Source organism: Juglans regia, chromosome 1, assembly GCF_001411555.2.
Source record: "Juglans regia cultivar Chandler chromosome 1, Walnut 2.0, whole genome shotgun sequence".
NCBI classification, from domain to species: Eukaryota; Viridiplantae; Streptophyta; class Magnoliopsida; order Fagales; family Juglandaceae; genus Juglans; species Juglans regia.
In genome coordinates, this window is record NC_049901.1 from 42176995 (window position 1) to 42201736 (window position 24742).

A 24742-nucleotide genomic window follows, 5' to 3' on the forward strand; every position below is an offset into this window, starting at 1 on the left:
TTGATGCACACGCTGCACAGCCAATTTCACGTGTCATTTTGGTTTTGTTGTTTGTTCCTAAAAAAAAAATCTATCCATTCATCGTTTTAATTTTTATTATTTTTTCATTATTTTATGATATAATATTAAATAATAAATTTATAAATAAAATATAATAAATAATTTTTAATCACCTAATAATACATAATATGATAATAGAAAGATGATAAAAATTAATATAATAAATAACATTACTCTTATTCCTAAAATTGCGTGAATAGTATCAACCTCATCACCCATCAATTATAATTTGTCACATCTAACAACAATGTTTGTATACGTGAATATATTTGAATAGATTATTTGTCCATTAAAAAATTCTATATATTTTTTCTATTGATAAATGAGTCATTGTTTTGAATACAGATTTTTTATTTAGATAATCGAATTTTATGTCATCAGATTATTAGATTTTTGACAAAAGATTCTATGTTTAAATTGGTAAATAAAAACACATTCTCCATATTATAGATATGATAAATTTGATATGTAAAAAAAATCTAAAATTTAAATATTTCACAGATTAAATCTTGCCACGTTGATATAAATAACATATTTTTTTTATAAAAATAAGCTTGTAATTTAAAAAAATTAAAAAAAAAATTAAAACCTGAAATTCGATATATCAACCGGTACTAGTTGCTACGGTGGAAACTCTATCCGGTACGAAACAAGAATTTTTTACCATATCAGTCGATATGAAATAAAATTTATAATTTTTGTTGAAATTAAAATTAAAATTAAAAGTTGAATAAAATATTTTTAAAATATATTATTATTATTATTATTATTATTTTATAATTTAAAAAAAATTAAATTATTTATTTTATTTTATATAAAAATTTTAAAAAATTATAATAACGTGAAGACGAGAAAATTAACTTTATAAATGTAATTTTTCAGAGGTGGAGGCCCTTTTTGATAAAGTATTGTATTTTTAAGCAGGATAAAGCCACCCTCTGCTTTTTGTTTCCTCCCTCTCCTCTCTCTCTCTCTCTCTCTGTATAATACTATAATGGCGTAGATGCTCTTCACTCTTCAGGACTCTGAACTCGCCAGCACGACTCACCTCGAGTCGGCCAAGTCTCCACCTCAGTCCGTCAGTCTAGCTAGTTCATGGCGAATAACCACCCATCCGCCGAGGCCACCACTAACGATGACTTCCTCGACCAAATTCTCGGCATCCCGACCTTTGGTTCTGCCGACCCCGGAGGCTTGCCTGTACCGGACGCTGGATTGTCCTCCGGCGGTCATCCGCCTATGATGCTTCAGCTCAGCTCTGGCGACGGCTCCGGAGGGTTTCACGGGCAGGTATTCCCGTTAGGGCTGAGCTTGGAGCAGGGAAAGGGAGGGTTTCTGAAGCCCGAGGATGCCTCTGGGAGTAGCAAAAGATTTCGCGATGACCTCGTTGATGGTAGAGCTTCTTCTATGAAAAATGTAAGATACTCCCTTTTCACTTTTCTTGTCGGGGGGGAAGGCAGTAAGTAGCGGAATTTAAAAGGTCAATAGTCTAAACAAAGCTCAGCTGAATGTTTGTCCTTGAAGTCGCAAGCTAACAATTTTGGAATTATTTCCTTTATCGAAATTTGCTCAGCAACCAAAAGGATCAATTTCTCGGTCTCCTGTTTTCTTCTTTCTGAGTCAGTCTTTTAGTAGAGGGATAGAGTGTTAGTCAGAGAGTAGGAGGAGAACTAGTGAGGATAAATGATATGAAATTCAGTTATTTCTATTTTGATTAGTAGCTAAGAAAACAACACGAAGATAAGGACATTGGGAAACATATAGGGGCGGGTTTGTAGAAGCCGTGTGGAATTCAAGATTTTATATTGGACAAGAGGGAAAAAAAAACTAGGGGGAACGTGGGGGTTTCTGTTAGTTTTGTATAGAAAAGAAATGGGGGAGGTTAAAAAAAAACAGAACAAAAAGCCGTCTGAAATATTGAGGCATGTGAAACATAATGGCTATGGTATATTCATTAGTGGTTAATGAAGGGATTCGTACGATATGGATCGAAGCTACTGGAAAATTAATTAAATACACTAAGAAGTAGCAATCAAGAGTGGAAATTAGTGTTTTCCTCGTAAAAGTAAGACCATATTGACGAGGTTTGCCAACTACTTTGTGGCTTCTTCATAAGGTGTTAGGTAGAGTTTCGACTGACCGGCCTGTTTTTCTATGCGATCTGATTTTGAGGAGTATCCAACAAAAATGTTTTTAAAAGAGAAATATCTAGCCTCCAGAGGCAGAGAAAATGATCAGAATGAGTATTTTCCAGTTCGTCCATGGGACAAACCAAAATTGGTTTGACCTTAAGTTTTTAAGATCCTGTTTTTCTCTTACAAGCGTTGTCTGTGGTGATGCATTTGAGATCCGTTTGCAGGTTTTCCATGGCCAACCAATGCCTACTACTCTTGCTGCAGCACCACATCCACCAGCAATGCGCCCAAGGGTACGGGCTAGACGAGGTCAGGCCACAGATCCACACAGCATAGCTGAGCGGGTAAGCTTGATATTCATATCAATCATGCACGAGAACATCAAACATTTGGAAACTTATAAGAACACACACCATGCTGCTAATTATGATAATTTAATTATTTAATTTGGGTCCATTGCCTGGATTCTGGATTATCTTTTCCCCTGTTGTTATTGTCAATCAAATCGGTATTGATTTTACCTTTTTTGTACAGTTGCGGAGAGAAAGAATAGCAGAAAGAATCAGGGCATTGCAGGAACTGGTTCCTAGCGTCAATAAGGTCGGTGGCTTTCTTTTTTATGTCAATTTAATTAAAAGACTGAATCATGTGTTTGCCTTTATCTTTTAGAAAGAAGCATTCTGCTTTTAACGGTTATCACCCATGTTGAAATTCCATCCATTTGGAAAAGAAGGCAATTTGTTCTCAAGCTTCTAAAATCTAATAAGAGAGAGACTATAAAGGCAATGAGCCAAGATTATTGCTGCGACTGAAATTGAAAAAAAAAGGAACGGGACAATTGATTATTAATTGGCTGTCCAGTCTAGAGAAGTCAATGTACACATAAGAGGCCTTTGCAGGGCAAAGAACATTTTTATGTCCTTTTCTTTTTAGCATTTCCATGTTCTTTAATCCCCCTTTTTGTAAACTACTGTACGTTTTGTGTATGCATGACAATGCTGTGGATGAGTTTCACTTATTTTTTTTCACAAAAGAGAAGCCAATTTAATTGTAAATTGGTTAACTAGCTGAAAAGAGAGGAAAGCTTTAAACTTATTTTCTAACCAGTGAAAAATTTTCTGCCCCATCTTAGTCATGGTATGCTACCTTTTTAGCCATGAAACGTAACCGTTTGCCAGTGAGATGTGCATGTCTTGTAGCATGAAGTCTTTGATGATATTTATTTTGCAGAGTACAAAATCAATAAGAAACCTTCATACACTTAAAAATCCAATTTTACTGTAGTTTGGAGGAAAGGTATGATACAAATTTTGAAGATCGTCTTTATTTGTCTAGCTGGTGTGTTACTTTAGTTCGGCACAATTTTCATGCTTCCTCGTCTCTTTTCTTATTTTGGATTAGATAAAAAGTTTGTTTTACAATTGCTCACCCCCACCCCCGGGGAAAACAAATAAAGGGGTGTACTGAGCTTGTGAATTTAAGACACGGCACTTGCATTCGTGTGACTTACATATTAAAAAACAAAAGTTGGGGAAAAGGCATCGGATATCCATGTAGAAGAGTCAAGCCTTCTTCGGAAAGTCAGTAGTCATGTGACAATTGTTTCATCAATTGTAGCGTTGGATTATTCTTTGCTTACCTAGTGATGTATATTGTTTCTGTAGACGGATAGAGCTGCCATGCTTGATGAGATTGTGGATTATGTGAAGTTCCTGAGGCTTCAAGTAAAGGTGAAGTAATCTCTTCTCCTTGCAAATTCCATTTATCTTAAATGGCTGTGTAGCTAACCCTTAAATTATATTGGGTCCTAGTGATGGTGACGTCCTGAAATATCAATTGGCATTATATTATGTTATTAGTCGGACTCGACCCCAAAAACGAAATTTCCTTGGAAGATTGATTTTATAGTTACAACAAACCTCCCAAGAAATTTGCATACGCTTCAAAGAGTGAATTTGAACAGCCCAATATGTCTATAATGAAAGCATTGCATGATTGATATTGACCTTTGGGTCAATTTTGTTAATAGAGTAGTGTGTTCCCCAGTAGTTGAAAAGGGGTGTCCAAGCAATTGGCTGTTTGTGATCATATAATTTGGTTCTATTTCTTTTATTAATTTTCTGTTCATTTCACTTTACAGGTTTTGAGCATGAGTAGATTGGGCGGAGCTGGTGCAGTGGCACCACTTGTAACAGATATTCCACTATCATCAGTTGAGGTTATAAAATGAAGATTATGTAGTATTTGCTATATTTCTTTTTTATCTTTCTCATGTCTTTAGTCACTATGCTACTTCTCTTTGTATTTTAGGAAGAAGGCAGCGATGGTGGAAGAAACCAACCAGCGTGGGATAAGTGGTCTAACGATGGCACCGAACGTCAGGTGGCTAAGCTCATGGAAGAAAATGTCGGGGCTGCCATGCAATTCCTTCAATCGAAGGCTCTCTGCATCATGCCTATCTCATTGGCATCGGCCATTTACCAGACACAGCCATCAGACACCTCTAGTATTGTCAAGCCAGAAAGCAATCTCCCTCCATAGACCTCATGAAAGAAAACACTTCCCTCCCTCCATGGTCCCATCGGAAACTCATTATATGCTCCTTGGTCCCACGCCTTATTTGTCATTTTCAACCCCCCACAAATTTAGTTGCTCACTCGATTCAAATTGCAATCAAAGTCAGATGCCATGGTTCTCGCTTTGTCCCCCCCATCCTTCTTTTAACTTTTGTCAAAACAGGGCTTGATTTCAATGCCTTAAAAAATGCAGCAGGCCCTTAAAAAGTCTTGCCAGTTTCCAAGTAAAGGCAAAGAATCGTCACAGCTCACTTGATATGCTTTTTTTTCTTTTTTTCTGTATCAATGGTGGGGGATGGTGGAAAATGATGGAAGCACTTTTGTAGTGGGGCTCTCATTTATGGGTAGTGCTTGTGGGACCTTCCAATAGGGGTAGAGTGTGTTTCAATTTGTATATCTATTAACTCATTTGAAGCGCTGAATTGCGTTTAACGTGTTTCGCGCACTTACGCTCTTTTTTTTTTTTTTTTTTTTAAAGAGAAATTCTTGTCGGCATAGAATTATGCAAGATAGACTACTTTGCACTGAAGATTGAAGAGTTTTTTTTATTATAAAGTAAATATGATAAGATCACATTTAGTCAAGTCACAAGATATTTGTAGACCTAATAATTTTCTTTTTTTATAGATGATAAAACTAAGACAAAATCTTTTTTAAGTGTCATTTGGTTAGTGAGTTGAGATGAAAATTAAATAAAATATTATTAGAATATTATTTTTTAATATTATTATTATTTTAAAATTTAAAAGAATTGAGTTATTTATTATATTTTATATAGAAATATAAAAAAATTATAATGATAAGGTGAGGTGAAATATTTTCCTATCCAAACGAATCCTTTACGGTTAGGTGGAAAAAACAAAAAGAAAAAAGTGAGGCAGTTTAAAGAAGTTTTTGTTACGAACAAATGTATAACAAAATAAATGGTATTTATTACAAAATATTGGTATTTTGGAAAATTTATGGCAGTCACAAGTCTTATAATTTAGGCAAAGATTCCATGGCTTCTCAATCAATCGTGTACATAGTTTTATGAAGAATACTTTATGAATTATTTTTCTGTCGTCTCACAACTTTTTTGCTCCTCTTGTTGAAGAAGACCCCTCGTGACAGATGCCTAAGGAAAAACAAAAGTTATAAAAGGGAAAAAAAAACAATTGCATCTCATGTTACCTCATTTAGTTGCACAATCCTTTCTTGCTGGTTCTGTACTTCGGACTTCCACAAAAAGGTTCTGTACTTGAGATCCTAAGTTTAGAAACCTTTTAAATTAAAATTATTTCATCTCATTTTATTATTTAAAATATATTTTATTCAATGCCAAACATAAAAAAATAATGGTAAAATATACGGAATTATAATATATATTTTTATATATATGATACGCTAAGATTTGATTTATAAGAAAATTTAAAATTAAATTATTGAAGAACTTCGCGGACAGAATGAAATCAAATGAATAAAATAAATTAATATCCTATTAAGAAAGGCCAATTTTATAGCTGTGTTAGTATTTTTCAGAAGCATTTGATTTTGAGGGGAAATGGAAAGGACAGCACTGTTGTTATTATCCTTTTTCTTTCTTGATTACAACATAAACCCAAATGCTTTGCTGAATGCTATTCCAAGCCCATCCATCGTCTGATTTAGATAAAGAGCTTGCGGTGGCCTAAAATGAAATACATGATCATTTCTTGTAATAATGCTGTTGTGTGAGAGAATAAACATGACTCCCACAACAACATTAAAGTGCGGAAATAAATTGAAGACATCTTCATTGCATTTACTTTGAAATAAAAACGTTGCTCAATGTTATAAAAACTGATATATCAGTTGGTGGGGATCTTGGTACCCCAAAAGAGTCTTGAATTTGAATGCAGTTTCTATGATTTTATTTTTTTATTTTTTTTGAGATAGCACAGATTCATTTAGGTCTCAACTTAAAAAATTTTAATTTATAAAAAGTCAATTTATAAATTGATAACTTAATGTGATATGTCGATATATTTTAATATAAAAATAATTTTATAATTTATTGTATCATATCAAATTATATTAATTAAGTAGTGCTATATGTATTTATATTTTTATTTATAATATTATTTAAAATACTCATTTTATTAATTTTTTTTAAAAATTTAAATTTTGAATTAAAATATTTATTTTAATAAATTTTTCTTAAATATATTTAACATTTTCCGTATTAATTTGGAGATTCTCTGTATATATTTACAAATTGAGGATCTAAAACCACACTCGCAGAAGCCTCCATCTCTAAGCTTCCGCACTTTGGCGCGCAGACAGTCTCTCAGAGAACATAGAGATAAAAGAAAGAAGAGAGAATCTCCCACAAAGATGGATAAGAGTCTCTCAGTTTACCTAATGGCATTGAACCGGACGTTAGTACGTTACTATTACAACCATCTTCATTATCTACGACGAGAACAACGAGGAACTTTGTCTGTATAATACCCAAATTCCCATTCCCAAACCTGAGAATCCCATCTCTGGCCGCACCATCTTCCACAAATCGGTGCTTGCAGTTGAGATGCTCGGTGGATCACAAGGACCAGCAGCAGTACAGTACCAACACCCAGGTGGCGTATCCGAAGCCCACGGAGATCCAGTGGAGTAAGGAGCTCAGCAACACGGTGAACATCATCGGCATTGTCGGCACCCCCTCTGGCAAAGCCCTCGCCTGGACGCGCCTCGCCGTCAAGAAGTCCGCCTCCCTCACCTCCTGGTAATAATTATCATCCTCTTCTCTGTTCGGATGCGATTAAGTTGTTTTGTTGCAAAAGGTTTGATGTTTCCATAGTAAATTTTGTGACTTTTTTGGTTTTTAAATGTAATTATATATATATATATATATATTTAAAAATATTAAGTGGGGAAATAAATTGAGTGTTGGGTGCTTAACGTGGGTGGCGGTTGAGAATTGGTGTTTGTGTGTAAGCTTTTTTGGTTTGAGTTGTATTTGCCTATATGGACAATGAATTTGATTTTTGTATTTTATTTAATTTTATGAATTCCACTTGATGTCTTTCTTGGGGAAAGAGCAAAGACAAAGGTTGAGAGTTAACACTTGGGGGATGGAAGGACATAGAACTAGGTTGGTGACTAAAGAGGAAGATGATTGGGAAAGGGGAGTGGGATTGGGAGAAGGAAACGAGCCAGTGATGTATCTGGAGCAATGAATGTTGATTGTTGAGAATGTATTAGTTCTGTGCTGATGACATTTGGATGATAATAAGGTTTTGAAAAGACAGAGACCAGCAACTCAAGTCAGAAAACCACCGTTATAAATTTTGGCCTTGTGTGTGCGTTTGACCGGGCTATGTTTATTTTTTGTTTTCAGTTGATTCCCCCCCATTAATCAGGTTAAGTCCTAGCAAATTCACCTATACGTGAATGCTGTGTCAGTAGCTCAGTGCTAAACCATTATCTTTCTCGATAATGACAGTTATGTAATTCAGGATAAATTTGACATTTTGGGATGAGCTAGCGCATATTTCTTTTCAGCATGTGGAGAAGGGCCACCAAATATCTGTCTCGGGCCGGCTGGTCGCAGATATAGTTGAAAGCGAAGATGGAAAACAGCAGACCTACTACAAGGTTTTCATTATGTATTCATTACCAGAGGCGATTCCCTATATATAGTTTGTTTGCCCCCTGCAATTATGATTGTTTTAGCTTTTTTGCAGGTAATTGTTCAACAACTTAATTTTGTTGAAAGGAGCCTCTCTCATCCACGCCTTTGTATGATCATGACTCTAATTCCATGATGGCAGGTGAGACAGATTCTTGATTGAGAAGAGTTTCTTGCTGTTTGAATGCTCCTGTTAATTGTTACCTCTATTTTTGTAGGTAAAAAGCTTGGAAATATTGCTGCAAGTAATGTGGGTTCTGTCGAAGAATTATGGCAAGCCTTCTTTGCTAATCCAGTGGATTGGTGGGATAATAGGAAGAACAAGGTACTCACTCGTTGGTCAAGAAGGTTCATGTATTTACTTCTGTTTATGGTAATGACACATAAATTTTCGCAATAAGGAGGATTAGATATCGGGTACTTTATGGGTGTGCATGTGCTTACACCCTTGGATGTTATAAGGAGAATAATACCTATGCTTTGCATGCATGAGGGTCTCATTCACCATCTTATGATGTAATCTGACACAATAATTTACAAAACTGAATAAAAAGTACTAATGAACACTAACAAAAAAAAAGTATAATGGATCAACAAATAGTTCTTTCTATAAATCTTGTGATAAGATGTTCTTTCAACTAAATAATGATAACAGAAATGCTCTGGAGTATTACAAGCGGATCTGAAATTTTATCATCATCCAACTAATTTCTTGTTGATTTTTCTTCAAAAGCATCTCAAAGATCAATGGAATTTTGCTTCTGTTTACAGAAGAACCCAAAATATCCGGATTTTAAGCACAAAGATACTGGAGAAGCTTTGTGGGTTGAAGGCAGGTACAATCCGCCATGGGTGAAGTCCCAACTGGCAATACTGGATACACGAATGGGGTCCCTCTATGATCAGGATGCTAGGATTGATGCAAATATAGTGGCTTGTGATAAATTCTTGCCTTTTTAAGTGCTTATGATGCTGATCTTTAGGTTTGGTGCTGATGGGGCAGTTTCTCTGTATATTTTTCCCCTTTTGGCGGATAAGCTGGAAGATCTTCGGAGAATGTGTTGAAAGTTTGCAGTCTACAGTGTGGTTTTTACATGATATGCAAATTATAAGTCAGTCTGCATTTACTCCCCTTGGAGATTATGATGTTGATTTTTCGGTATTGGTGCTAATGGGACAGTTTCTCTGTATATTCTTCTTCGTTTTAATGTTAGCAATTTACTTGAAAAAATACATTGGCTGGTCTCCCATTTCGGTTCTTCCATGCAGCTAGATTACTTTTTAACCATGAAAGGTGGACTTTCAGATTCATTTGAACAAAATATCATTTATTCTGCTTGTTCATCAACAATTCCATTTTTGAGGTATAATCGTTGGGGCCAATGTTGGTGCAATAAGGCGACAATGTCTACCTTCAACAAATGGTATTAGTAATTATATCCGTTGTTACGCCATAATGTTATCATATGCTTGTTACGATGATGTTATGTTTGCAAAGGCGATGCTTTAGAAAGTCTTAAAAATTAGGTTTTCTTAAGGGACATAACTTTTTCTAAGATTATCCATTAGTGCTTGGTTATCCATTTGACTTTGGTGATGATTTTTATTGTTTTTTTTATCCTAGATCTATATAAATTGTGCTTTGATTGTCTAACCTGTTGCGATTGAAAAATTTTACTCATCATCTTCTACACCACACACTAACATGTGATTTGTTATTATTGCATTTTTATTTAAACACATTGATGTGTAAACATGTTTGTTAAATAGAATGATAAAAATGACAAATCACATGTTGTTGTGTGGTATGAAGATGATGAGTAGTATTTCTCGTTGTGATTACATTAAAAAACAAACATATGAAACAGGAAAAGGAAATAATTGTGCAAAATCTTCAAATGATCATATAACACCTGAAATTAATGCCTAAATTTTAGCTTTAATAAATAGTGCCGGTCCCATATTTTTTAGCTTAAAAGACCAAGAAACAAAGCGGTCCTTCTCTTCCTCTGCATTAAAGACATTCAAATTTCAATGTAATGTGCAGGAATGCTCCATCCAAGCTAAATTATCTCTTGGCTATTAAGTTACAAACAGCAGTAGCGGATAGCAGAATCCCAGGTTGGTCCATGAAGTCGTCCTATATATGTTGAGGTAAAGGACACAAATTATCATGCATTTTTTCTGTATAAAACTCGCCATCTGGATCAAGTTGTCTGAGCAGTTGGATGCTTGGTTGTTGATTGGTCTATTGTTACCAGCAACCATACCTCAGCTGCTGGGATTTCATTATTTTCAATATCCTATGTCATTGTTTTGGGACACACCCTGCTGTCTAAGTACCCGGACATTATCTGTAATAATACTAGGTTCATGCACATGGCTTAAACAGAATCGGAAACATGTGCCCTGTTTACATTTTCCGATATATTACCTTTCAAGAAAGAACAACTTATTCAGAAAGTAACTAGGATCATCCTGATGCATCTTAATAGAAGAGCTAACAAAAAAATGTAAAAAATAAAGTTGGAACACCTTAAAGGAGGACCAGTACTAGTGTAAGTGGGGGTGAGGATGGGGGAAGTGGGTAAGAAATGAAGGAATGAATCAGCCAACATCTTGCCTAGTCGAACCTGGGCTCGTGTGGTTAGGTGCAGACCATCCGGCTCAAGTGACAGACCCTTGGCGTCCACTGTTCGCAGGTTCAAGAGATCAATTCCCAACTGAGCTTCTCTAACAATCTTTATAAAAGGTCCTGAACCTGACGCCAGAGCCACCTACCCACAAAAAAAACTACCAACTTTACTCAACAATTCTCATTGTAAAAATGCAACCACCTCATTTACTACTGATAGAGCAGTTTTGTAATTGCTTGCTGTTGGGTTGTGACCTTTGACTTGTAAACTTCTAATCACTGTAATTGTTACAGTTTATTAAATTCTCTCTTCAGAGAGAGAGAGAGGGTATCAGATTTATCCCGTGCAGAGTTTCAAGTAATATAAATCCCCCATGAATATTTTAAGCTGGCCTGGTCTTTCCTTTTTCGAATCAAACCAATTTGAGAGGATGTTAATTCTGATTTTTGATCATTCCATGAATTATTAATGCTTCAAAGAGAAGTATATATGAAAAGCTATCAATGTCACATGATTTAGGTCATCTAGCTTAATTTAAATTCAAAAACTCAATTCCCATTACTAGAAAAACAGCAAACGATCGACCATCTTATATTTCTCTCAGTAACCAAACCATTTGCAGATTAATGAATGGTAATAGAAGAAAACAGAACTTTATAGTAGACTTGGAACCTCGTTCAGTTAAAATAAAGAGACAAAATCATACATTCGTATACCTGGATTATTGGGAGCAAAGGAGACTGCAAATCATCCCGAAAGTCCGAGAAAAACCTCTCCAGCTTTCTCTTATAATCGGTATGATCTTCTTTTGTCACTGTGTCGCTCTCGCCTTGATACCAAAGAAGCGCTTGAATAGTGCCACCATCTTGCAACGAAGACCGAGCCCTCCTCATCAACTGTTTGTAAAGGAAAGTCCCTTTACCCCACTCTCTTATCTTAGTCCCACCGACCGCGCAAGGCACCAGGCCAATGACCCCAAAGGTGGGGTCTTTGGCCAAGACTCCGTTGGCAAAAGCCATGCCTGGTCCAACCCCAACTGTCTTCTTGACATCAATGTCCGCATGCAGAGGCTCATGTGCTAAAACCCATGTGAGGTTTGCGCTGAGTCGGAGAATGGAGGGGCCGGGTTTGCACTGGGGAGGTACGATGCCGTCCCATGTGGCAGCGCCGCCGGTGATAGTTTTGCTAACGACGCCTCCACGTCCGGCCATGTTGCTCTGTCCGGCTAAGATGAATATATTTTTGTTTAGGAGTTGATCATGGGGCCTCACCGACCAAATTTGAACGAGAAGGACTAAGAAGAACAAGGGTTCCATATCCCTTTTCTAGTTTTCTCTTTCACTTTGCAGGCGCAGTATTGTGCATGGGAAGTGAAGGGAGGGATCGATGATCCTCTTTTTCTCCTTAATCACGTCGAAAGCAAGCAAGACATATATATGCTTGCTTCTCATTCTGTATGTTGAATATTTCTGACAGTTTTGGCGTAAAAATACGGAGTACTGTAGTGTTCATTTAATAAACCTGTGAGTGATGGAAGTTGTCTAATGTTTGTTTGATTGTTATGTTTGTTTGGGATGTCAAGATATTGTTGAACTTTCACGAAAGACAGATGTTAAGTAAAAACTTACAAATGAGGTATATGTTGCTTTCTGTTCATGCTTTGATGGATTAGGTATCATCTGCAACGTCTTTGTCTCTCTCTACAGGCGGCTTTCAATTCATCTTGTTGTTACTCCAAAATCTTTGGTTACCTTTAAATTGGAGTGGGTCGTGATTAAGTAATCTTCATGAAGCCCTTTCATCAAGTGCATTAATTGGCTAGCTACTTGTTGGATCCAAAGGTAGTTCAATTTTGGCAATCAGGCTTTGTAACGCCAGGCCGGTACCTGGAGGGTAAGGGATCAGTTAGTTCATGTCTCTTAAAAATCACAACTCAACAATCCAAAAATGTACTCTAAATGACAAGGAAACCTACTCTATATATAGCATGTAAAACTCATTTATTTCAAATTTGACGTTCCTTCGTAACTAAGCTCAAAGTATAAACATAAACAAGAAAATTAACTCCGCCAGTCTCAAATAATGCACTATTAACTCAAGATACTAACATGGTAAAGAATTTAATTCTTTAATAAATATTCCAATGGTCCCTAGCTTGTACGTACCCTTTGGCAGTTATCCAAAGCTGGTAACCCACTTGTGCCTTTCAAAAGCACTTATTCCTCTACGCTCAACTAGTCTCACCCATGCTTCCTATTCCTAATATTCAACTGGCACCTCAGAGTCATCTGAAAAATATTATAGATAATGGGTGAGTTTATCAACAACTTAGTAAGTATTGATCCTATACTAGTGTGTAAACATGAACCATTTACAAAATGCAGAAGACAAACAATTATCAAAATAGTTGAAATATTTTTAGAAACATCTTATTTCAATGATCATTATGTATATATATACAAAAGACCTTTGGTACTGAACAACATCAGAGATAGAACAGAGGTCATGGTTACTCCTATGGTAGAGTTGTGCATTTTGCGTGTAACACTCCATCCCCGAATGGGTCGGAGAATTACTACATATCACGTATAAACATGTCTTCTAACACATCTAAAATCTCCAAAGATTTCAGAAGCCGTAAACATTCTCATATTTTCTAAATAAACACATTATAAACTCCACAAAGTAATCACTATAATAATAACATAAACCAATGGGTCCACAATCTCTCAATAGTCTCAACATGACAAAATGATAAATCTTTAAGTCCTTCTAAATCAAATACTTAAAAATATCTAAAAGATATCAGAATTCATTCTTTTAACAGTAGTACCACAAGGTACTCAACACCCTCTCCTCAGCTTAGCCATGCTCACATTTCCTATTCCTGATCCTCAGTTGGACTCTTCACATCATCTGAAAAATATTATGAAGATAATAGGTCAGTTATCAACAACTCAGTAAGTAGATGATATATACTATCGTACAAACATGATCATTTACAGAGTACAATATGCATAACAAAATATTTTCTAGAATTATCATGCATAACAAAACATATTTTCAAACGTAACAGAGCGATGATTTTAAGACACATAAAACCCAGAGTACTTTGGCATAACATAACCTGAGTATCATCATCACATCAAAACAGAGCATCTCACAAAGCAGAGACTATGTTTAACCCCATGGTAGGGTTGTTCTATCCTTGGTGACTAAATTGGATAGAGACAAAGGTGAATCTTTCCCTTATTATTTTCAGAGTTCCGAGTGTGTACACAGAAAAGATCACATAAAAATCATTTTGTTTTCAAAATGGGTGCACTCAGAGACAGAAAAGTTGGTACCAACTCAAACAAAGTAGAGTAGAGACAGAGTTAGATACAAAATCAATACACCATTTTAAAGGTTTTTTCAGATGTCATATCAAAACAAAATAGATTATCGAAACATATTCAGATTATTCTCACATACTGGAAACAAAAGTCAGAGCATCTTTCAAATCAATGCATAGATTTTTAGATTTTCAATATCATTCTTTTTCACATTTCAAAGACAGCATGACAAAATAAAACTGATGTCTACACCATGCATGTCAGAAAATATTTTCTCTCTTTCATACATATTTCATGAGTAATACAAATAAACGACCGATGTTTTTTTTCCCAAATTCTCATTTCATAACAAAACATGCAAAATTTTTAGAAAGGCAACCTCAGTCTCAATAATTGGTGTAAAACCTAGTATAAGAACCCTGCTTATCTGACTCCTGCAACATAATATCTATGCCTTGAATTTGACATCTATTAGTCTTGTCACCTATTCATAAAAATAATATACGCTAAGTGTTAATAACCAACAACACAACTTCAATCTAAATAATTAAAACCCATAATTCCAAACCATATTTCAACAAATTAATGCAATTCAAAACAACCACATAATAACTCGGACAACCCACACTTCAACCCAGAATACCATATACCAATTTCAATATTGATCCATACATCCACCAAAACCAATGTCAAACTCAAATAATCAATATATCAACCCCACTTCAGTAACCCATAACTCAAAGCAACCACCAACAACTCAACCAAAACAGTAATAATATATCCCCAAATAATTTAACCTCCACTCTAACGGTCGGTATAAAATCCAAATAGTATAAAAAACCACTACTCAAACCCCGAGTATCCATTTAATACACTGCACGTCTAAACCAAATAATCCAAACTTAAGAACAGTCCAACACAAGGTGTTCGCTTATAAAAATTTCACGCAACCACCACATCAACCACACGCTATCCACATTTTCATCCAATCAAGAAATTGTAATCCCACCACTCTCAATACCCAACAGAGTTTGTAATATTTTCAATTAAGCAATATCATACGAAACACAATGACTAATTAATGAGAAAAAGAATGTGAACCGAGTCTACAATTTCTTGAATTTGGAATTGCATAGCGTTATGAGCAAAATAAGGAGAAGTTACGATTTGTGATGAGTGAATTTGTGAGTGAAAAATTGAAGGGAGTGTTGCGTGAGCAGAGGAGAAATGGGAGGGGGCTTACCGTTGTTAGAGATTCTCAGCAGCAACCCAAAATCGCACAAAACGTAGGAAAAATTTCCAAAACCCATGGATTGCACAATTGAAATTCATTTCACAGAAATTTCATGGGAGTGAAAATTAACTTGGAGTGATTGTGGGTGTGTTTGTGAGAAGTAGAGAATGAGAAGAGCCTTACCACTATTTGGCAACTCAGAACTCCAAGAACGAACACATACGCGTGCATCACCAAATCCACAACAAATCTGCAGTGGAGACACAGAGAGAGAGAGAGAGAGAAAGTCTACTATGAAGGTCGTGGCGTTCGAAGTCTTTGAAACCCCTAAATTAATTTAGGATATTTCAAAACCCTAAATTAATTTAGGGGTTTCAATAAATTATTTTAGGGTTTCAGATTGGAATCCTAAATTAATTTAGGATTCCAATTCGAATTATTTAGCCACAAATCAACTCATCAATAATCAAAATTCACACACATTACATAATACAAAAAATAAAATAAAATAAAAACACACGGACAGATTCACACGCAGTCACATATTGTTCATCAATCATCAACGATTCAAACCACATGCACAATCAAGTCTCCACAACACAATTCAGAAAATCTCATCCTCCATCTCCGATTAAATCCCATCCTTTATCCAATCTCAATTCCATAAAATAAAAATCACAAAAAATAAAACCTTAATTTAGGATTTCTTACCTTCGACGATGGAGATGAAGACAGAGTCACAAAAGGCTATGGTGACGGTGACACCGACAACGACGGCTACGGTGATGGCAACAGCGACAGAGATGCAGATTACAAATAACGACGTCGTTTCGTTATTTGTTATTAAGTAAAGAAAAAAAAAACCAGGCACCTGGTTTTTTTTTTTTATTATATATATATACTTATATATATATGATTATATATATTAATATGCGGGGGGGGGCGAGAGGGGGCGGGGCGGGGATCACCCCTATCCCGCCCCTGCCCTCGCCTTGGGTGCCAGATGCCAGCGGGTTCATCCCGCCCCCTGCATCTGGTGGATGAGGTAATCTGTCCCGCCACATGGGAGCATATTAAAGTATACTATTAATGATTAAAGATTAATGTCAAATCAATATAATGAGATGGAAGATGAATATAATATAGTATACGTACAAGGCTCAAAAGGTGAACTAATAAATCAAAGTAATGAAAGTGCCTGCATGTGTAAACGCTGATTGTTGGCTTTCTCTATGGATATATGGGTTAATGGGCCTCCTATTTTTGATAATGGTTATATGTATACATGTATGTGCGTGTGGTTGAATGTAGCTTTTTCACTTGGAGACCGGAGGTGGAGGTATGCATATATATATATATATATATATATATATATATTTCTGCCTGATGATCATGTAGTAGTTGTACGTATGTAATAGATCAAACTAGCTAGGAAGATAATGGAAATTCAACAAATGACTGGAAATTTCATATGTATTCAATCGGAAATGATAGTGCTCTCTTCTTGGGGAGCTCCTCCAGGAATAGAACAGTAGAGAAAAAAAGATTATCAAAGTTCTGGATGATTCCTTAGGCAGTAGTTACTATGGTAGATATACTAGTATTATGTAAAGGCAGAATTGCCCTTAGATCATTCGGTTACAGACTTGAAAGAAATAAACTAGCATAAAATAAACATGAATCAGGCCCTCTTGGCCCATTCGAAGCCCACATGCATCCACTTCATCTTCTAATCTTTCTGACCTTTGCTGTGGCCCATGTCCCTTAATCCAGCCCACGCACGTACACGCCTTAACCCAGCAAGCATGCCTTCTGGAAGAACCCCAAGAGTGCCGACATCTCAACACTTCCCTCACTCTGTTCTCTTCCTTGCAATGTCGGCGTGTAACAACGAACGTGTAATGGACGTAGAGGCCAGCCAGCCCCGCGCGCGGCCATTGCTGCAGTACCTCGAAGTCTTGCTAGCTAGGTAGTTAGCTTCCTGGTCAAACTGGATTAAATGACTGAAAATTAAGTAATTCATTTCTGCTACATGATTATATATGATAACTCTCAGGTACTAAATCACGTATTTAATTGGATTATATATGCCATGATCAATCTATGCACTCATGTATAAAACCTCTTTCCAACCTGATTATGCGGTGGAGACAAAGATATACACACAAATATCCACTGCAAGAAAAACAGATTTTTGCATTCCAATCGACTAGAAAAGGCACTATTTGCGATAATTTTTATGGAAAATGATAGGGTTATTATTCTCCTACTGCTCATTTACTATTTATTTTATGTTTGATTTTTTATTTTACTTAATGGTTAAAGAAGTGACTATTAATAAAATTATATATTTTTTTAATTTTTTTTAATGATTAAGAATGTTAAAAAAATACTTAAAAGAAAATGATAAAAAAATAAAAAAATTTAAAATGAACTATGACTCTATAAATAATAAATGGGTAGTAATAGGATAGTAATCCTATCACTATCTAATTTTTATATGGTCACTATATTTCATAGTAAATGGTGTATTAGAATAGTTTTTAATTCTTTTGCGGCCAAATTTTAAGTTTTTACGACGATTTTTATTGCCACAAAAATAGATGATGAATTCCGCCACTTTAAGTGGCGATTCCAACCCACTGCAAAATGAGCCTCCCAGATCTATGGCGACCATGCCGATTAATTTTAGGTCGAATTTAGTCACCTCTATATGTATAAGTAATACAGTGTCATTAATATTGCGAGGCCACCCAGATTTTTCCCCCATTTTTTTTTTCTTTGAAACCTAAATATTCAGCCCTAGCCTCCCAGTTCCATCAAGTCCCGTTCCCTCCCTGCCCCAAATGATACATGCATGTATAATCTTTTTTACAACTTTGTTTTAAATTGAGAGTATTTTTGTAAAACTAAGGTATTTAATTTATAAGTTATTGTATAAAAATGCCCGTTATTTAAAATATAATTATGTAAAAAATTGTAAAAAATGTTGCATGTGTATCATTTTCCAACTGATAACTATGATGAAAAGGTCGTGATTGATCTTTGCCAATGCCAAAAGAATGCATATGAGCCGCGCCTGTACGTACCACCAACTGAGTGGGATGAGAATGGAGTCGAATTTGAAGACTTGAGGACGAGAAACTCGTTGATGCCACGCATGCATGCATGGTTTTATATATGACAGCGTGTGCGTGGCCTCATTGTTGCTTTGATCGGGGCAGGGCGATGATTGTTTTTTTGAAGGTTGACGGTTGAAAATTAGTAGTATCACTACAAAGAAATATGGGTTTTTCCCACAAATTTCTTTCCCACGACAAAGCATAGTGGAAAATAGTGGTATGATCACACTAACTCTATTCGTGAAAAATGAATAGAGTTGTTGCAGCGACATGTCCACTGACGAGTAGGATTCTGTGGAAAAACAACACTATTGTGACAAAACATACTCACTGCAATAAATGAAACCCATAAAATAGTGTTGGTGAAATGGGACGATTACAGACAGTGGGAACAAATTCTTTTTCGCTCCTACGATTTTCGCGGTAAATCTTAGGCTGTGTTTGGGTGACCAAGTATCCTCAACACTTTTCAAGTATTCTTGTACTTTTGAAAATACTTCACATACCAAACAACTTAAAATACTTTCAATGGGACCCACAAACTCACTTCAATCTCTACTCATAACTATTCACAAATATTCTATAATACTTATCACTATTATATATAAATTAAAAATAAAATCACTATAATATATAAATAAAAAATATTTATCACTATAATATATAAATAAAAAATAAAATCACTATAATATATACATAAAAAATAAAATCACTATAATATTTATCACTATTAAATATAAATAAAAAAATCATTATAATATATAAATAATAAAAAATCACTATAATATATAAATAAAAAATAAAATCACTATAATATTTATCACTATTAAATATAAATAAAAAATCATTATAATATATAAATAATAAAAAATCACGATAATATATAAATAAAAAATAAAATCACTATAATATATAAATAAAAAATATTTATCACTATAATATATAAATAAAAAATAAAATCACTATAATATATAAATAAAAATATTTATCACTATTATATATAAATAAAAAATAAAATCACTATAATATTTATCACTATTAAATATAAATAATAAAATCATTATAATATATAAATAATAAAAAATCACTATAATATATAAATAAAAAATATTTATCACTATTATATATAAATAAAAAATAAAATCACTATAGTATATAAATAAAAAATAAAATCGCTATAATATATAAATAAAAAATAAAATCACTATAATATATAAATAAAAAATAAAATCTCTATAATATATAAATAAAAAATAAAATCACTATAATATATAAATAAAAAATATTTATCACTATTATATATAAATAAAAAATAAAATCACTATAATATATAAATAAAAAATAAAGTCACTATAATATTTATCACTATTAAATATAAAAAAAAATCATTATAATATATAAATAATAAAAAATCACTATAATATATAAATAAAAAATAAAGTCACTATAATATTTATCACTATTAAATATAAAAAAAATCATTATAATATATAAATAATAAAAAATCACTATAATATATAAATAAAAAATATTTATCACTATTATATATAAATAAAAAATAAAATCGCTATAATATATAAATAAAAAATAAAATCACTATAATATATAAATAAAAAATAAAATCACTATAATATTTATCACTATTAAATATAAATAAAAAATAAAATCATTATAATATATAAATAAAAAATAAAATCACTATTATATATAAATAAAAAATAAACTACTATAATATTTATCACTATTATAAATAAATTAAAAATAAAATCACTATAATATATAAATAAAAAATAACATTACTATAATATTTATAACTATTATATATATATAAATAATATCATTATAATATTTATCACAATTATATATAAATTAAAAATAAAATCATTATACTATGTATCATTATTATATATAAAAGTAAAATAAAATCACTACAATATTTATTAATATTAAAAAATCACTATAATAAAATCATTATAATATTTATTACTAAAAATAAAATCACTATAATATTTATGGGATCCACACATTTTTCAACTACCTACTCAAAAGTCAACAACTCAACATACTTCACACATCCAAACAACTCAAAATACTCTCATTGGGACCCACAAACTCACTCCAATCTCTACTCATAACTATTCACAAACATTCTCAACACTTCTCAACACTTTTCAACACCCAAACGTACCCTTAGTGTTCTGATCAGACCATCGACTTTGTATTTTTCCCAAACCACTCTTGATTTCGCCCATTCCATAAGATCAATCCCCTGATCGATTATTCTGGGTTATCGGTTTTAGGGCTACGATCGAGGAGAACATTTCGCATCGAGCATCTCTATTATCGGCATCCACGAGTTGGATGTAGTCCCACGGCAGGAATCTGCCCTTAATCGTATCTAGAATACTGGGCTGGAGCATCCAAAACTGACTTCGTTGGTCATTCTTTGTTTTACTAAATCTCTTCTCTCCTCCCCTGTTTCATTATTAACGTAAACTAGATTTCATTCTTGATGCTGTAAATCTCATCAATTTTTCCTTTCTCATCAATTTGATCATCACGTATAGCCTCACTGACTTGATCTCATTTCATTTCAAGCAATTCCCACAAATTGACAGAAGAATGCATGTAGTATCTAGTCTTTATATATAAGGAATGGGTCTGGATTTTTTGCTTCTGCCGACATCTGAATGACAGGTAAGGAATTCAATTCAAATTGGTTTTCTTATCATCATGTAGTTAAAACTCATTACCTAGTGTATCTTGATGAATATAGAATATTTGTGGTAGCCTGTTTCTAGTTTAGATGGTTTTTGGGCATAAAGGGTTCCTGTCCCCTAGATAGTTTAGACACATGGTTTGAAGTGTTTGCCATCTGTAATGTCCTAGTAGCTAACTGGTAAGATATGCTTTCTATTGGCTAATATAGATGATTTCTCATGATTTTTTCAGGTAAATATGAGGGACTAATATTTGTGGATGAAGAGGCTGCTTCCAGATTTTGGGGAGATGAAATGGAGAATTTACAGTAGCATGGAACTGTTTTCAGTCATGTGTCTTGAACCTTCTATATGCATGTATACATGTAATTAGGCAGCTCCATTTGTTATGAACAATCTGATGGCCATTTAAGCTTCCCTCCTGTAGTACTCCCCTATCTGTAAACTGCATGATGTATTTCCATGGCCTTGATTGACTGGTTAACTTAGTGAAAATTATGAAAATTAAGATGCGTAAAACTAGTACATTTTCTGTTATATAAATATATGGGTGAATTTTATTTTTAGTTGAAGTTGTTCAGGTGCTGGATTTTGTTCAAGAGTGTCTTTCCGTACATGAGTGTCCTTGTAACTATTTATGATATCTTACTTAATTTGTTATTTTTTAATTGAAAGGAATGAAATTTGGGTATTTCTGATTTTAAGAAGAGTTGAGGTGGTGGAAATAGGTACCTTCCACAATATCAAAAAGTATTTCCCACAGCATGAACTCCTGGAAAAATAGTTTTTCATGGGAAATAATACATTTTTCGACGAAAGTAGTTCATGGGATTACCATCACTCCACCACCTTATTTTCGTGGCAATTAGTCTTCTTTTCAACCTATACGGACAATTGGTTCTTGTGGCAAAAAACTTTTTTGGACGAAAACTGGTCATGACAACAACTCAATTCCACCACCTGATTTCGTGGAAAAAAAACTTTTTTCGACGAAACCTGGTTGTGGCAACAACTAAATTCCCCCAACTTGATTTCGTGACAAAAAACTTTTCTCGACCAGATTTGGTCATGGCAACTACAAAATTCCACCACTTGATTTCGTGAGGAAAAACGTTTTTGACGAGAATGGGTCGTGGCAACAACTCAATTTCACCACCTGATTTCGTGAGAAAAAACTTTTCTCGACCAGAACTGGTCGTGGCAACTACTGAATTCCACTGCATGATTTCGTGAGGAAAAACTTTTTCCGATGAGAATGGATAGTGGCAACAACTCAATTTCAAATTTTCCTGACGAGAATGGGTTGTGGCAACAACACAATTCCACCACCAGTTTTCGTGAGAAAAAACTTTTTTCAACGAAAACTGCTTGTGGCAAAGACTTTTCAGCTACAAAGGATGACATATTTGTGGTCAAAGCTGATGATTTCCACACCGATCTCCTCGTGGGAAATAGTACTTTTTTCCCACCAGATAGCATTTTGGTGGGAACAAAGAGCTTATCTCACCAACAATATGCCACCAAGCTCCCACCAAAGAATTTGGTGAGAAAAAAACTTTTCTCACCAGGGTGGTATGTAATCCGACCACTTTGACTCGTGGAAAAAGGTCATAAATGTTGTAGTGTATAGTGGCCGAGTAGGGTGTGTGGATTTTGGGTGGCCAAAAGATAGTAAAGCTAAACATAAACATCTTCTCTGGAAAAAGAATCTCAAAAAAAGTCGGTAATGGAAGTTGCTTTTCTTGCTTTAAAGAGAAAAAAAAAATCTGAGAGAAGAAATTGCACTCTATTTGCTTCTTTTCTCTGTCGACTAAGAAATAATTAGGAGATATATATATATATAGCTAACTAGATCGGAACATATATAGCTAGCCAGTAATTCCTCCAAACTCCACAAAACCATACACATCTAATTTGACATCAATTAACTAATTCAACCCATATCGCATGAAATCATTTTTAGTTATAACTGAATTCTTACTGGATAATTACTTCAAAACTTTGTTCTATATATATATAAATTACCCTTTTTGGAGGTCTGATACTACTACCATATATAAACCTTATATATAGAATATATTTATATATACATAGTTCTGATGGCAACAACTCAATTCCACCACCAGTTTTCGTGAGAAAAAACTTTTTTCAACGAAAACTGCTTGTGGCAAAGACTTTTCAGCTACAAAGGATGACATATTTGTGGTCAAAGCTGATGATTTCCACACCGATCTCCTCGTGGGAAATAGTACTTTTTTCCCACCAGATAGCATTTTGGTGGGAACAAAGAGCTTATCTCACCAACAATATGCCACCAAGCTCCCACCAAAGAATTTGGTGAGAAAAAAACTTTTCTCACCAGGGTGGTATGTAATCCGACCACTTTGACTCGTGGAAAAAGGTCATAAATGTTGTAGTGTATAGTGGCCGAGTAGGGTGTGTGGATTTTGGGTGGCCAAAAGATAGTAAAGCTAAACATAAACATCTTCTCGGGAAAAAGAATCTCAAAAAAAGTCGGTAATGGAAGTTGTTTTTCTTGCTTTAAAGAGAAAAAAAAAATCTGAGAGAAGAAATTGCACTCTATTTGCTTCTTTTCTCTGTCGACTAAGAAATAATTAGGAGATATATATATATATATATATATAGCTAACTAGATCGGAACATATATAGCTAGCCAGCAATTCCTCCAAACTCCACAAAACCATACACATCTAATTTGACATCAATTAACTAATTCAACCCATATCGCATGAAATCATTTTTAGTTATAACTGAATTCTTACTGGATAATTACTTCAAAACTTTGTTCTATATATATATATATATAAATTACCCTTTTTGGAGGTCTGATACTACTACCATATATAAACCTTATATATATAATATATTTATATATACATAGTTCTGATGGCAACAACTCAATTCCACCACCAGTTTTCGTGAGAAAAAACTTTTTTCAACGAAAACTGCTTGTGGCAAAGACTTTTCAGCTACAAAGGATGACATATTTGTGGTCAAAACTGATGATTTCCACACCGATCTCCTCGTGGGAAATAGTACTTTTTTCCCACCAGATAGCATTTTGGTGGGAACAAAGAGCTTATCTCACCAACAATATGCCACCAAGCTCCCACCAAAGAATTTGGTGAGAAAAAAACTTTTCTCACCAGGGTGGTATGTAATCCGACCACTTTGACTCGTGGAAAAAGGTCATAAATGTTGTAGTGTATAGTGACTGAGTAGGGTGTGTGGATTTTGGGTGGCCAAAAGATAGT

The 24742-nt window shown here is 34.2% G+C and overlaps 3 protein-coding genes across 3 annotated transcripts; 2 read left to right on the forward strand and 1 right to left on the reverse strand.

Moving 5' to 3' along the window:
- Positions 1-992: 992 nt before the first annotated feature.
- LOC108996033 (transcription factor UNE12-like) lies at positions 993-5233 on the forward strand. Its single transcript, XM_018971762.2, has 6 exons — positions 993-1476; positions 2420-2539; positions 2730-2795; positions 3860-3925; positions 4336-4413; positions 4506-5233. The coding sequence occupies exons 1-6, from the start codon at positions 1156-1158 to the stop codon at positions 4734-4736; spliced, it is 882 nt and encodes a 293-aa protein (XP_018827307.1). The 5' UTR covers positions 993-1155; the 3' UTR covers positions 4737-5233.
- On the forward strand, positions 4959-10535 carry LOC108995929 (protein OSB2, chloroplastic-like). The gene is given in 8 exon segments (XM_018971605.2): positions 4959-4995; positions 7136-7514; positions 8248-8386; positions 8476-8511; positions 8514-8562; positions 8639-8745; positions 9192-9844; positions 10468-10535. Coding segments are annotated over 7 exon segments (936 nt in total). The 3' UTR covers positions 9381-9844; positions 10468-10535.
- Positions 10536-10861: 326 nt separating this feature from the next.
- On the reverse strand, positions 10862-12584 carry LOC108995905 (probable carbohydrate esterase At4g34215). The gene is made up of 2 exons (XM_018971576.2): positions 11773-12584; positions 10862-11197 (listed from the first exon to the last, which is right to left on the reverse strand). The coding sequence occupies exons 1-2, from the start codon at positions 12370-12372 to the stop codon at positions 10877-10879; spliced, it is 921 nt and encodes a 306-aa protein (XP_018827121.1). The 5' UTR covers positions 12373-12584; the 3' UTR covers positions 10862-10876.
- Positions 12585-24742: the final 12158 nt, after the last annotated feature.

Bases quoted from the DNA above. Each gene is read 5' to 3' on its own strand.
- LOC108996033 (XM_018971762.2), top strand. From the start codon at position 1,156: ATGGCGAATAACCACCCATCCGCCGAGGCCACCACTAACGATGACTTC. The intron at 1,477-2,419 runs GTAAGATACTCC...ATCCGTTTGCAG, and splicing joins GAGCTTCTTCTATGAAAAAT to GTTTTCCATGGCCAACCAAT. The intron at 4,414-4,505 runs GTTATAAAATGA...TTTGTATTTTAG, and splicing joins TTCCACTATCATCAGTTGAG to GAAGAAGGCAGCGATGGTGG.
- LOC108995905 (XM_018971576.2), bottom strand. From the start codon at position 12,372: ATGGAACCCTTGTTCTTCTTAGTCCTTCTCGTTCAAATTTGGTCGGTG. The intron at 11,198-11,772 runs GTATACGAATGT...TTTTGTGGGTAG, and splicing joins CTTTGCTCCCAATAATCCAG to GTGGCTCTGGCGTCAGGTTC.